Source organism: Tachyglossus aculeatus, chromosome 24 (assembly GCF_015852505.1).
Source record: "Tachyglossus aculeatus isolate mTacAcu1 chromosome 24, mTacAcu1.pri, whole genome shotgun sequence".
Taxonomy (NCBI): Eukaryota; Metazoa; Chordata; class Mammalia; order Monotremata; family Tachyglossidae; genus Tachyglossus; species Tachyglossus aculeatus.
The window spans coordinates 11,588,099-11,602,411 of record NC_052089.1 but is presented as its reverse complement, the minus strand read 5'-3'; the positions used below and the strand labels follow the sequence as shown (position 1 = coordinate 11,602,411).

The 14,313-nt window shown below is 47.8% G+C and overlaps 1 protein-coding gene across 2 annotated transcripts; it reads left to right on the top strand.

The window, feature by feature from the left end:
- The first annotated feature begins 394 nt into the window (after positions 1–394).
- LOC119945242 (cell cycle control protein 50C-like) lies at positions 395–14,278 on the top strand. 2 transcript variants are annotated; one of them, XM_038766335.1, is made up of 7 exons: positions 409–764; positions 1,661–1,771; positions 5,582–5,683; positions 7,589–7,679; positions 8,074–8,214; positions 11,478–11,687; positions 12,766–14,278. In XM_038766335.1, the coding sequence occupies exons 1-7, from the start codon at positions 558–560 to the stop codon at positions 12,951–12,953; spliced, it is 1,050 nt and encodes a 349-aa protein (XP_038622263.1). In that variant the 5' UTR covers positions 409–557; the 3' UTR covers positions 12,954–14,278. The 2 variants fall into 2 exon arrangements, with proteins under 2 accessions (XP_038622264.1, XP_038622263.1); XM_038766336.1 differs by lacking the exon at positions 8,074–8,214 and having other exon boundaries at positions 395–764.
- The last annotated feature ends 35 nt before the right edge of the window (positions 14,279–14,313 follow it).

Below are 14,313 nucleotides of genomic sequence, written 5' to 3'. Positions count from 1 at the left end.
ACAGCCTGTCCATCCCTGCTCTCCCCCACCGGTTTGAATCCTGTTAGGAAGGAAGTTGCCAGGACCCGTCTTCCTCTATGTCGGCTTCAGCCACCGGGACAGAAACACGGCCTTGGGGGCTGGAGTGGTCTTTCTCGCTCACTCTCGAGCCGGTGTTCAGGGGGCGGACTGTCCGGGAAGATGGTGGGAAATCAGGCTTCATGAATGCAGTTTCAGCCGGTGCCTGCAGCTATGCTCCATTACCAGAGTGCAGTTCTCACAGGCTGCTTGCTGACCAGCGGAGTCTGAGGCCGGCAGACAAAGCACCAGCAGGTCCGACCCCCTGAGCCCGACTAAAGGTCACCCAGAGAGGCCGGCGGAGCTGGAGTGGGCCGGCACGCCCTTCCTGAGGTGTGCCAAGCTGAGCCCGGGCCCCAGTGCGTCCCCGGTTAATGAATAACACCAGGAAGTAGCCAGGGGTCAGGAAGCACCAACGAAAAGGTTTCTTGGGCCAGGCAGGTTCCTGCGATACAGGAGCTTTTAGGGAGCGGAGCTTCCTCGTGAATCGGGAGGCCAGGATGAAGGACAAGGCAAGCGGACCCGGTGCCGGGACCCCTACCTCCAAGTGTCCCGAAAACACCGCCCTGAAGCAGCAGCAGTTGCCAGCCTGGAAACCTGTGCTCACAGCCTCGACCGTCCTCTCGGGCTTTTTCACCATCGGCGGGTTCTGTCTGGGCATGGGCATCCTCCTCATCCTCTCCGCGAAGAGTGTCCAGGAAATTGAGGTGTGATCCGCTCGGTGGTGGGTAAAGGGGATCAAGAAGTCGGGGTGGGAGTGAGCCCGCAGCCCTGCAGGGGGGAATTAGATGAGATGGGCAAGGAACTGGAAGAAATGGCTTAGAAGTGGCATGGATAGAGAATGGGCCTGGGAATCAGAAGGACCTGGGTTCTAATCCCAGCCCTGCCACTTGACCTTAGGCAAGTCGCTTCCCTTCTGTGAGCCTCAGTTACCTCATTTGTAAATTGGGGATTAAAATGGGGATTAAGACTGTGAACCCTACGTGGTATAGGGATTGTGTCCAACCTGATTTGCTTGTTTCCACCCCAGGGTTTAGAACAGTACCTGGCACATAGTAAGTGCTTGACAAATACCACAATTCTTTTAATTAAATGGCTGAGGGTGTCGAGCTGAGCGGGAGCCATTTAATTGCCTGCCCACTGACTACCATGGCACTTAACAAATACCTCAATTCTAATTGTTACTGTTGTTATTTAGACACAGGGATAACTTGATGAAGTGCAGGCAGTTTGTTTACCTGATGCCTTAGCATTCGTGTTGTGAGCGTACTGTAGTCAGGGTCACTGTTTCATTAGGAAGCTGACAACTGAGCAAGAAAACCGCAGCTAGATCTAGATATTATATAGATGAGGAAATTGGGGAACAGGAGGAGAAAGTGAGTGGCTTGTTTAGGGTTAATAGCAGAAGCAGCACTTGAGTTCAGACATCTTATTGGCACGCTATGTCTCAGGATGTGGGGAGAGCACTGTTAATAATAGGCTGAGCAAATACTGAATGGGAATTGCACCAGGCCCAGGGGGCATAGGAGTTGCATCTTAGGCAATCCAGTGTGCTCACCCGTTAAATAACAAGTCATCCTTGCTTTGTTTTTCTGCCCAACAGATAAATTACACGGAAATATGCTCAAATTGCTCCAAGTTGCGGGAAAATTCTTCTAACTTTGAGAAAGAGTGCGACTGCTCCATCCCCTTCTCCATTTCAAAGAAAATGAAGGTAAATGGAAATCAAGAATCCCAAACCTTATTTGAGAACTTCCAGGAAGACAGAGCTTCCCCTCCCTAACTCCTTCACAGCCTGACTGCATCCATAGGTATATACCCTGAAGAAAACTAGCCTTGGCCCTTAGTTAATGTACTTTCTGATGACATTTCTACCCTATCATTCACAGTAAACACCCAGCCAATATGACTGACTGACCATCATTCCTAGGTCTCCTAAGTTTCAAGTGTCTCATTTAAATCCATCCCAGGCCTCACAGGTTGAGTGGTCCCTGGTAGACTCCAGCTGTGGAGTCTCTCCATCAGGCTCTGGCAGGAGTGGGCCTGAGCTCTCCCTGTGGCGAATTGCCCCTAGTGAGTCAAGTGCCTCTTGACCAATGGTAATGGTCAAATTTGGTAGCACTGGATGCTTTCTTCCCTCTTCCACAAGCAATATTTCCCATCTCAGTCAGATCTGGGAGAAGGGCAGATGGGGAGAGGATCGATTCTGGAGAACTACGGCCGGGGACCAGTGGGAGGAGAGGGCTGTCCATCCGCGGCAGAGAAGTGACCTTCCCACGGCGAGAGCTCTGCCTCCCAAACAGAGGCTGCCTGCACAGGATGTGTCTCATGACCCGCGAGAGCCTTGGCACCCATTTTCCCCACCGTATGGCCCATCCTGTCCAATAACTAGTTCTCCATTCCTTCCCACAAATCCAACTCCAAGCTGAAGCCAGTATCAGTTGAGAGAGCACATATTCTTCCTTCCTGGTTCAGCTGGCATTCACTATCCCACAGACCTCTTCAGCAGGAGCTCCTGGGATACCTTCAAGGTCAGAAGAAGCAGCGTGGCCTAGAGGAAAGAAAACAGGCCTGGGGGGCAGAGGACCTGGGTTCTAACCCTGGCTCCGCCATTTACCTGCTGTGTGATTTTGGGCAAGTCCCTTAACTTCCCTGTGCCTCATTTCGCTCATCTACAAAATGGGGTTACAATAGCTGTTCTCCCTCCTATTCAGACTACGAGCCCCATGTGGGACCTGAATATCTTGCATCCGTCCCAGCGCTTAGTACGTTGCTTGGCAAATAGTAAGCACTTAGCAGATACCACAGTGATAAGACTGTCAGACCAAGTGGTAATGCAATCCTCTAGTTCTGACCAGTGGTCTATCCAACACAATGTTCAGACTTGGACCGTGGCAACCAAGGATCCATGGAAAAGCCATATATTAGTTGTCTTCCTTGACAGCCACTTTGTGATTGGGCACGTACCATCTCACCCCCGATTTTCCCAGCTAGTGACCCTAGTTACCCTTCTGGAGATTTGTAACACCCCAACCAGAACTTGCAGGAGCTCTTTCCTCAGGAGCATCTCTTGTCTTTTATCCCCTTTGCCTTGTAACAGTCCCAGGGGTGCAGGGGGAGGACGGCAGAAAGTCACATTTCTGAGTTAACAGCAAATTATTCCGACTGAGCCTGCTACTTCCTAAGACACTGAAATCTCAGGCATTCAAGCCAGGTGATGCCCAACAAAAGTCCCCTGATGAAAAAAATCTTTGCTTTTAACACAGAGGGCTTTCTGTTCCTCCCAAATTGCCCCCAAAAGTCAAAATTAGTTCTACTTGAAGAAAAATCCTAAGGGAAATTGGCTGCAGTCACCATCTGAAAGTTCTGTGCTTTTGTAGATCCAGAATCAGATGAAGTGTTACCAGCTGCTAACCATTTCTTGCAAGGAAAAACTTCCCCATAAAACCCAACCAGCTATTTAGGGGAATCACAGGGCATTCAGTGAGCTAATTAGAGTATAGTTCTCGTGGTGGAAAAACCAGCAAGGGAGCAAACCCATGCAAGCCTCCCTGTATTTAAACCAGGAAAAACTGCCTTGAGCGCCAGTGGATTTAAAGAGGGGAAGCTCCATAAAGCTCACCTGCCACCAGCGATAGTTAGAGAAGTGATTGTTGTGAAGGCCTTTTCTGACCTTAATCTTGGGGAAAAGGGATCAGCGGAGACATGCTATTACAGCACCTCCGTCCCTAGTATGGCGTGTCCTCTGCCTCTTTATTTTCCCATTTATACGGCCCCCAAACTTGGATTAAAGAGCACCCCTAGTCCAGCTTCCAAAGAAAACGTAAAGTCTGTCCCATCATCTGGATGTTGGGCCAGCAGTAAACGACCCCCCTGTTTATATATTCAAAAGAGCGTATGACGTTTTTCGGGTGAGCTGATGAGAGGAGTCAGCAGTTTAGGTGGGAAGCAGGAAGGTTCTACCCTCTGACCTTGGCTTCCTAACCTTCCCACTCAGCAATTTCTATTTGCTGTGGGTCAGGTGAGCCCGGGACTGGATACTACTCCCGTTTACTGACCCCAGAATCCCAGGAGGTTCAGGATACGGAGGTGGAATGTCTCTCAAGGCAAGGGGAGGAAGTGGTGCTGCTCTTCTGGGACAGGGGATGGGGAGGGAGTGGGAATTAGGAAAGGGAGATGAACACTCAGGGTCTGGACACTCCTTCAGCCCAGTTGGTTCCAGCTCTTCAGGCTACTGGGGAATCAATCAGTCGGTCAATTTTTATGGATTTATGGAGTACTTACTTGGGCAAGTACAGTGCAATAGAGTTGGTAGGCATGACCCCAGACCACAATAATAATAATAATAATAATGGCATTTATTAAGCGCTTACTATGTGCAAAGCACTGTTTTAAGCCCTGGGGAGGTTACAAGGTGATCGGGTTGTCCCATGGGGGGCTCACAGTCTTAATCCCCATTTTTACAGATGAGGTAACTGAGGTCCGGAGAAGTGAAGTGACTTGCCCAAAGTCACACAGCTGACAATTGGCGGAGCCGGGACTTGAACCCATGAACTCCGACTCCAAAGCCCGGGCTCTTTCCACTGAGCCACGCTGCTTCCCATAGCAAGGAGCTTATAGTCCAGAGAATAAGTATGCAGCCCGCCCCTGCTCAAAGCCATCACCTGGCTGCATCCAGGTAATGGAGTCCTTTTGATCCAAGGCCAAATCACACTGCTTGGGAAAGCAGGCCATGGGTCGTTATGGTCCTTCCAGCCTCCAGTTTGGACACATTGAGACAATTAGGGGGTCAGCTTTCTCTTTTCTGTTGGGGTGCTGAATCAGAGGCTTTCACCCCCAGGAATAATGACCATCCTACACTCTTGCACCCTAAATAATAATAATAATAATGAAGGCATTTATTAAGCACTTACTATGTGCAAGGCACTGTTCTAAGCACTGGGGAGGTTACAAGGTGATCAGGTTGTCCCACGGGGGGCTCACAGTCTTAATCCTCATTTCACAGATGAGGTAACTGAAGCACAGAGAAGTTAAGTGACTTGCCCAAAGTCACGCAGCTGACAATTGGCAGAGCCAGGATTTGAACCCATGACCTCTGGCTCCAAAGCCCGGGCTCTTTTCCACTGAGCCACGCTACTTCTCATGTACCTGCACTGGCATCCTAAGGGCTGTTTTCTGATTTGTTTAGAAAAATCCATGGCTTTAGACAGAAGCTTGCTGTTGGTGTTTGGAAATGGGGAAAATGAAATCTGGATGTGAAAAATGCACAGGATAAGAGAGAAAGCCGAAAGTAGCGGGGCAGTCCTCACACTAGCACAAGGAGGGTAATTTAGCAGTTTAAGACCTGCTGGCTACCCTGGGATTTGACAACTCACCCTGGCCGGTTATTGGGAGATCCATTGGATGGAAAGGGTCTTTTATTTCCTCAGTTAGTTCCTTGCCATCATATCATTCTTGTTCATACTCACTAATGCCTCACTTTTATCTTCTTATTCCCTGTTCCGTGTGTCTTTCTTCCCTCCAGGGTAACGTTTTCTTGTACTACAAACTGCACAACTTCTATCAGAACCATCGTCGATATGTCATATCCAGAAGCGACGCCCAGCTATTGGGAGAAAACGTGAAGGTAAGCCTGCATTGTTTCCACTGGATTGTTGGTGGGCATTTGTGTGTATATGTACATATGATTATCGAGGTATTAAGCACTATGTGCCAAGTACTCTGCCAAGCACTGAGGGTAGATACAAGATAGACAATGCTAATAATAAGTCATAATTATGATACTCGTTAAGCACTTACTATGTGCCCAGCACTGTACTAAGCTACTAAACAGAGGCATAGGTACAAGATAATTAGCTCAGCAACAGTCCCTTTCCCAAGTGGAACTCATGTTCTAAGTGGGACGGAGAACAGGTATGGCCTGCCCATTTTACAGATGAGGAAACTGAGCTCCAGTGAAGTTAAATGACTTGCCCTTGGTGACACAGCAGGGAAATGGTAAAGCCAGTATTAGAACCCAGGTCCTCTGACTCCTGAGTCCTTGCTCTTTCCATAGGTCATGTTGTTTCTCCCAGGACGGTGTCCTTGTCCTGTACTTGACTGGCCAGGGAGAGCACTCAGGGCTGGGATTATGGAAGAATTGGGAATATACCTGTATATATGTTTGTACAGATTTATTACTGTATTTATTTTACTTGTATATATTTACTCTTCTATTTATTTTGTTAATGATGTGCATCTAGTTTTCTTTCTATTTATTCTGATGACTTGACACCTGTCCACATGTTTTGTTTTGTTGTCTCTCTCCCCCTTCTAGACTGTGAGCCCGTTGTTGGGTAGGGACCGTCTCTATATGTTGCCAGCTTGTACTTCCCAAGCGCTTAGTACAGTGCTCTGCACACAGTAAGCGCTCAATAAATACGATTGAATGAATGAATGGGATCTTTCCCCACCAATAGGCATGGGGTGAACAGCATGCTGTTTGGACCGTGGCTTTGATATTCTGTGAAATGGGCATCTCACCGAGGAAAAGCGGTCATGCCATGAATCCACCTATACCTATCCAACTGTCCAGGCAGTTATGCCACAAATCCCACCCTGCCCTTCTTTTACTTCCCTTTCTTTTGCTCAGCAGTACTCCCCTTCTCCCCGCACCCCAAACTCGTCACCCCCACAGGTGTCTCCTCTGCCCTATCCTCTCTGTACTTCAGCACCCCCTTAATTTCCCTGCTTTAACTCTGAGCCACCACTGCTGCTCCCCACCTCACCCTAGCTTGCAGCCCCACTATCTCTTTTTTAGAAATACCCATCTGCCCCACATATGGGAGAGGACTAGAAAAGTTGTCCCCCAAAATGATCTGCCTCACCAAAATTAAACTCAACTAACCAGTCGACTGTGCCTGGAGAGCTCACCCTTGTGGGTGAGAACAAATAGAGACAAGGAGGCAAAAGTGAAAACAGTTCCTGGCCTTTTTTGCAAACACGATAGCATACAGCCAAGGACCGACCGTCTGCATTTATGCACGGGACACAGAACTTAAGCTCGTTGCTAGTGATACCTCACTGGACAAGTGTGCATTGCTCAATCTGAGGCCCATTCTCACTGGAAGCTTTGAGCCGTTTCGGGGTTAAGCCATTTTGCTCTTGAGAAAATTGGACTCCCTGCCAAGGAAAGCCTTGTGGCAGCTCTTCCTGGACGTGAGCCATAGGCTGTAGTCATGTGAAAATGATGACCGCGTGGCCTTCTTCACCCGTTCTGGAAGAGCACTTCCCTGGGGACGGCCCTCTGGGTGTGATATTTAACCCCATCGGTCCTGTCTTGAAGTCTTCCCTATTCAGAGACAATTGGCACGCTCCATTGTGCTCACACGAAGCAATCCAAACCTCAGGAAATTCCCTATTCAAAAATAAGCCCCAAATTTCAAAAACAGACAGCATTCCCCAGTCTCAGTCATTGCCAGTATTCTCGCCCCCATCGTTCAGATTGAGCAGACGAAAGGCAGGCTTCACCTTTGTGTCATCTTGAATCCAGAAGGTCGAGAGCACCTGTGCCCCCTTCACAGCGTATGCCAATGGGACCCCCATCTCTCCTTGTGGTGCCATCGCCAACAGCATGTTCAACGGTAAGTTTCTTTTAAAGCCCAAGCCTTTTCCTGGAGCGTCAGCTGTTTAACTGTGCAGATGGCCACCCGAGCAGCCCAGCTGTAGCCTGGGTTTATTCCCTTTTCCAGAATACACCTGGCCACAGGGTTTGGAAATTAAACATGAAGACCAATACCAGGGTCCTTAAAAGTCCAAGGTGGAAGACTCCACCCAGTCAAACAGTACTCACCAGGATGGGAATAGAGCAGAATTCACCTGTTTCTACGTGAATGGCCTTTTTCTCCTAACGTTTATGATGTATTGCCATTGTCCGAAATCTCCTCCCATTATTTCTTTAGCTCAGAGGTTTGGGTGGCTGTTTCAGTTTCCCAGGGGTCACAAGGTAACCTGCCCCTAAAGGTGATTTGCTTACAGACACCATCCTACTCTTCTACCACCCCAACGACTCCACCCGTATCACAGTCCCATTGCTGAAGAGTGGAATTACATGGTGGACCGATAAGCACGTGAAGTTCCAAAACCCCAAGTCCAGAAACCTGTCCGCTGCCTTTGCAGGTAACACTCTTTACCCTGACAGAATGGTTTGGATCTGTTTTCGAGAGGATGGGTGGGGGGAGGCATCTCCATCACCCAATTTGGTTCTCAGGTTCTTCCAGGTTATCATTTAGGGGAGGAGCATCTCCATCTTCTTCCCGTTGGCCCTTTAACTTATGGGAGATTTAGGATGCTGGGCGAAGGATGAGTCCATCTGGAGCTGTCAGCATGCTAGAAGAGTCCACTCTGGGGCCAGGCTCAGTCAGGGGGAAAGGAAATTCCAGTCTTCTTTTCCTCCCCTCACATAACTTTAGGAAAGTGAATATCCCACAGAGCCCACACTTAGTAGTGAGCATTCAGTCTTCCTAAACACAAGGTTGCATTCTCGTTAAGAAGAGCGTGCATTGTAGTGTCGGTGTATCATGGCCAACATCGTGTTACAGCCTTGCCTGAAAGATGTGTGTTATCAGAAAACATTCTCTGATTTCCTAACCCCATTTTATCCAAAATATGTAGTGAGAACTGAGTATTCCTTTTCGGTAGAATGGCTCTAATAATGATGATGATGATAGTGTCTAAGTGCTTACTTTGTGCCAAGTTCTGCAGTAAGCACTCTAGTAAATACAGGATGATGCCGTCGTATTTATTGAGCACTTATTGTGTGCAGAGCACTGTACTAAGCGCTTGAGAAAGTACAATACAGCAATACAATACAGCTCTCAACCTTCTGGATTCAAGATGACACAACAGTGAAGCCTGCCTTTTGTCTGCTCAACTTGAACAGTGGGAGCAAGAATACTGGCAATGGCTGGGAATGGGGATCCTGTCTGTTTGGGAAATTTTGGGCTCATTTTTGAATAGGGAATTTCCTGAGGTTTGAATTTCTTCCAGATCAGATCGGAGACAGTCCCAGCCGAAGCTCACAGTCTAGGAGGGAGAGCAGATATTTAATTGCCATTTTTCAAGTGAGGAAACTGAGGCCCAGAGGTGTTAGGTGACTTGCCAAAGGTCACACATCCAGCAAGCTCTCAGTGTAAAACCTATCTAAAAGGTGGCCTGCTTCATAGAGGCAGCTGCCTAAAATATAAAATATTCTCAGACAGATTTTAGACTAAAAACCCTAGAAGGTTCCCTAAGCTAAAGTCTCTTTTCTGAGGACGAAAAGTAGGGGTACACTGTCTTTGAGGATTTTTCAATCCCACAAATGGGTTTTCTATTGAGAATGTTCAAGGGGACCAGGCCCCCTCTTTTAGAGAAGTAGTGTGGCTTAATGGAAAGAGCCCGGGCTTGGGAGTCAGAGGTCGTGGGTTCTAATTCTGACTCTGCCACTTGTCAGGTGTGTGACTTTGGCACTGAACTTCTCTGTGCCTGTTACTTCATCTGTAAAGTGGAAATTAAGACTGTGAGCCCCACGTAAGACAACCTGATTACCTTGTATCCACGCCAGTGCTTAGAACAGTGCTTCACACATAGTAAGCGCTTAACAAATACCATTATTATTATTATTATTATTATTATTATTATTATTATTATTTTGGAGGAGGTGTTGTGGGCCTGGGGAAAGTTGTATCTTGCTAAAAACGGCAACAGTGTTCTACAAAACGGCATGCTGTTACCTAAACATCCCTTCAGCTGTTCGCTAGAATTTTGGCATGTGAAACAGATTTAGTCACAGAGAAATCTGGCCCCTTTTCCAAAAGACCCCCATCTTGGGAGATGAGGCTGGATCATTATTGCAATTTTGAGAGCACAAGCAGAGTTGTAATTATTTTAGTAATTCCTCCAAGGAGAAGTCCTAATGGTCTTTCTCTTTTAGATGATGAGAGGGTCCCTTAGTGAAACCATGTGTTCTGTACAGAGATGAATTGGGAACCCGCAGCCAGTGCGAGAGGCAGTGGAACTCAGTGCCTCATTTTCCTCAACTGTAAAATGGGGACACCTGTTCTCCCTCTTTTTTATACTGTGAGCCCCATACAGGACAGGGACTGTGGGGATGACCTAATTGTGAACCCATTGTTGGATAGGGACTGTCTCTATATGTTGCCAGCCTGTACTTCCCAAGCGCTTAGTACAGTGCTCGGCACACAGTAAGCGCTCAATAAATACGATTGATTGATTGAATGAATGAATGAATGAACTAGACTCCAGAAACTCTTAGCATAAAGCCCCCTGCCTTTCACTTTAAGCAGCAAAGATGTTGGTGGCTTAAAGGAATCTCCGTCCGTACTTCGGGAGTTCGTGACCATTCCACAGCTGACTGGCTGCTCCCCAAAGGAAGCAACAGACGAGTCAGGAGCTGTGGGGAGCTGGGAAGAGACTGGTTTCTCCTCCAAGCTCCCCAGGATGACCTTTTTCATTTGATCGGGTTTGACGTTCAGCTTCCCTGTTAGAGTGTAAGCTTCTTGTGGGCAGGGAATGTGTTGCTTATTTGTTCTGTACTTCCCTAGAATGGCATCTTGCACCAAGAGGGCACTCAGTACATGCTACTATTGCTACAATTGTGAACAAGTAATAATGCAGTTATCAACCTGAGTCCTTTGAGATCTCTTCTTCATTAAAATTCATTAAAAGAATTGTGGTATTTGTTAAGCACTTACTATGTGCCAGGTACTGTTCTAAACGCTGGGGTGGAAACAAGCAAATCAGGTTGGACACAATCCCTTTGACTCCTTTCTATTTCACTTTCCCTAGCTGCAGAATGAACAGGTAATATTCATTATTTACCTGTCCCCTAAGGGTGTTGGAAAGTGATGTAAGATGATGTCTTTACAGTGTTTTTTAGCTTCTTGGACAAATGTGCTCTGCGTAGAACAGATTTGGTAACATGACTACTTGTATCTTATGCCAACTATAATAATAAAAATAATTATGGTATTTATTGAGTATTTACCAGGTGCCAAACCACAGAGCTAAGCACCGGCATAGATACAAGATGATCAGGTTAGAAGGGTAAGGGTAACTTGCGGTTGTTTTTACTGGGAACGGAGACTAGCCGTGCGTGTGCGTTTGTGCTGTTCACCCTGTAGACTCTGGGCCTCCATATTCCAGTAGCATCGGTTTCTACCCTACTATACTGTATTGGGCTCTCCCAACGCACTTGGTACGGGGCTCTGCACACAGTAAGTGCTCAATAAATACTTTTGATCTTTGTGTTCTTTCTTCTTGTATTCCTTTAAGAACACAGGAAAGCTGCCACTCGTGTTCAGCCCGTCACGGGGCTAGGCACAACTTGACTGATGACTTGACCGCTCTTCTCCTCCCTCCTCACTTCCGTCCCCCTACAGGGACGGCTAGGCCTCCTTACTGGAACAAGCCCATCTACGAGCTGGATGAGAAGGACTGGAAAAACAACGGCTTCACCAACGACGACTTCATTGTCTGGATGCGAGTGGCGGCCTTCCCCACCTTCAAAAACCTCTACCGCCGCCTCAGCCGAATCCAACAGTTTGCTGAGGGCCTTCCTGCTGGGAATTACAGCTTCACCATATCCTACAGTATCCTTTTGCCTTGCCTTGGCCTTCCTTATAGTTGTGACATTTTGTCAAGCGCTTACTATGGGCAAGCACAGTACTAGGCGCCGGGGTGAACAAGAGGTAAGCAGATGGGACCCAGTCTCCACCCTACTTAGGGCTTGTGGTCTAATCGGGGGAGAGAACAGTTATTTTTTTCCCCATTTTGCACAGAGAACTATGAACAAGATTAGAACCCAGGTCTCCTGACGCCTAGTCCTGTGCTCTGTCCTCTAGGCCATACTGCTTTCATGGACACCGCTAAAACCAGGAGGACTTTGAGGGCAACCTCATTTGATCAGGGCTGTGGCCAATGTGTTTGTGCTTGAGTAAGCATTACAGAAAACCTCTCATTCATGAAGAGGCCTGATATCCCTCCTATGAGCGGGGCATCAGTGATGGTGACATCAGTGTATAACGCCTGAGAGAAAGAAAAACCCTCACAGGCAGGTAAACAGAGAGAAGGCCTGAGGGCCAGTGGGTCTAAAGAAAAATCAAGGCTGATTTCCAGTAAAGTCCCCTGGAGTCTTTGAATACTATGTTGCCAAGGGACTTGAAGCCTTTCAAGAGTTTTGCTGGGAAATGCTGCTTTCTCCCATGCCGTTGCTATGTGACGCCTTTGTTTGTTTATTATTTTGGTTTACAAAAACCACCAGATGTTGAAAATCCCCAGGCCTTATGTACAATTAACATGACATCATTAAAATGCTAATGATAGAAGACCCCACTTCAAACACTCCCCCCAGGGCGGCTGCTTGCCTTTTGAAGAGCTGTACTGATTGCACTCTCTTCTGGGGTTCCCACCACAAAAAAAAAAAAAAAAAAGTTCATCGCTTTATCGAGTTTTCCAGGCTCATTGGTTGTAGTAAAGCACCCCAAAGCCGTCTCAGGGGAAGAGGGTCTCCTTGGGAGGGGAGCCCAGCATGCCCAGGTGCTCCCGAGTGGGTGTCCCAGGGTTGGTGCCCTCAGCCTTTGGCACCCAAGAGAGAGCGAAGCACGATGGGGATGGGAGCATGGGTATCGGGGGTCCTCAATACCATATTTCCCTTAAACAGTGGCTCAGATTTCCCCGTCACCAGGTTCAAGGGGGAGAAAGGGGTGCTCCTGTCCACGGTAACCTGGAGCGGCGGAAGCAACATCTTCTTAGGCGTGGCCTACATCACGACAGGAGCGGCGACTCTGTTGGCAGGCTCGACCATGCTGGCCATCCACTTGAAGCTGAAAAAGAGAAAAACCCACTATCAGCGCTAAGGGGACCGAGGAGCTCTTTCAACTCCTAAGAAAGGCAGGACAGAGATGCCTGCAGCAACCTGTCAGAGCCCCGGGCCTTTGAGGGCAGACCTCTGGCTGGGTGCCCTGACCAAAGTGACCTGGAGTCTCAGCAACAAAGGACAGTGCTAGCGGGATCGGGAAGCGGGGGGCGGGTATAAACCAACACTGAGCAGCTTGATTACTTGAGTCTAGTGATGATGGCACAGGCCCAGGGGAATGAACTGCTCTGGGGAGAAAAGAGTGAGTTGCATCAACTCTCAAGGGAAGATATGCACAGAAGAACCCAGAAGAGTTTATTCACTTCACAAGAGTCAGCGCCTGACCTGGAAAGATGCCTTTTCTGGCTCCCCGAAAATTTCAGTTTCCTCCGCGTCCTTCTTCACCAGAGGACCTGGCCCATAATAAGTGCCTTTAAGGTGGAGCCAAAATTGTTCTCAGATGTGAATAGCTTCTAACGCACAGAGGTGACTTGGTGTATTCAGAATAATGCGTGCAATAGCTGGGGCCGATCTGATCATGGGGAGTGCCAACCCATGTTTCCAGAGGAGCTAGGACCCCCCTTAAAATCCTGGGAGCCCCCCACCAGGGCATCCTCTCTCCTGTGGAACTGAATAACCCCTAACCAGTCATCGTGAATCAAAGTTCATCAATTCAACTCATAAAAGCCCCAGGGGGGCACCAGTCTAGCCTGGCTGGAGAACATTTATTCCAATTTCTGACCCTGAACTGACCCAGCAATTGTGAGTTCGGGAAGTGAATGTTTGTGGGTGCCCTCCACCCTAAAACTTGACAAGAGAAAGAAAATTATGGAGGTGCTGGGTATTTTTCTCCACAAAGTTGGATTGCCCCGCTTCGGGATTAAATGACAATAAGGTCCTCAAGTCCCTCTAACCTTCTGATATTTATCATTGAATCTCTTTTCCACCTTTCTATTTCCATCTAAAAAGAGAGCACCCCATCTTAGATCTTGTGAGATTCCTCCCCTCCTGCATAGCTCACCTTCTATCTCCCATTTCACATGACTTTAAGTGTGTCTGCCTATTATCAGTTCTCCAGACTGGCCTGTTTGCCAGTCTGAACTGGAATCAGAAAAGCTTCCCTGCCATACGTAAAAGTGAATCCTTTGATATTCTATCCCTGGGTACCTGTAAATTTCCAGAAATGGCCAAGCAAAGACCAGGCTTTTGAGGAGCGATGATTGCCTAACTCCCTCACTGTTGTCTGGTCACTTATCTAAAGCAGCATCCCTACCCATCCATGCCCTTTGGGATTCTCTCCTAAATTAAACTCTTGGGAAGGCCTTATTCTGGAGTCTGAGTATTTGGAGAATGTTCTTCTG

Coding starts and splice junctions, on each gene's coding strand:
- LOC119945242 (XM_038766335.1), top strand. CDS start 558: ATGAAGGACAAGGCAAGCGGACCCGGTGCCGGGACCCCTACCTCCAAG. Junction 1,772..5,581: donor CCATTTCAAAGAAAATGAAG/GTAAATGGAAAT, acceptor TCTTCCCTCCAG/GGTAACGTTTTCTTGTACTA. Junction 5,684..7,588: donor TATTGGGAGAAAACGTGAAG/GTAAGCCTGCAT, acceptor TCTTGAATCCAG/AAGGTCGAGAGCACCTGTGC.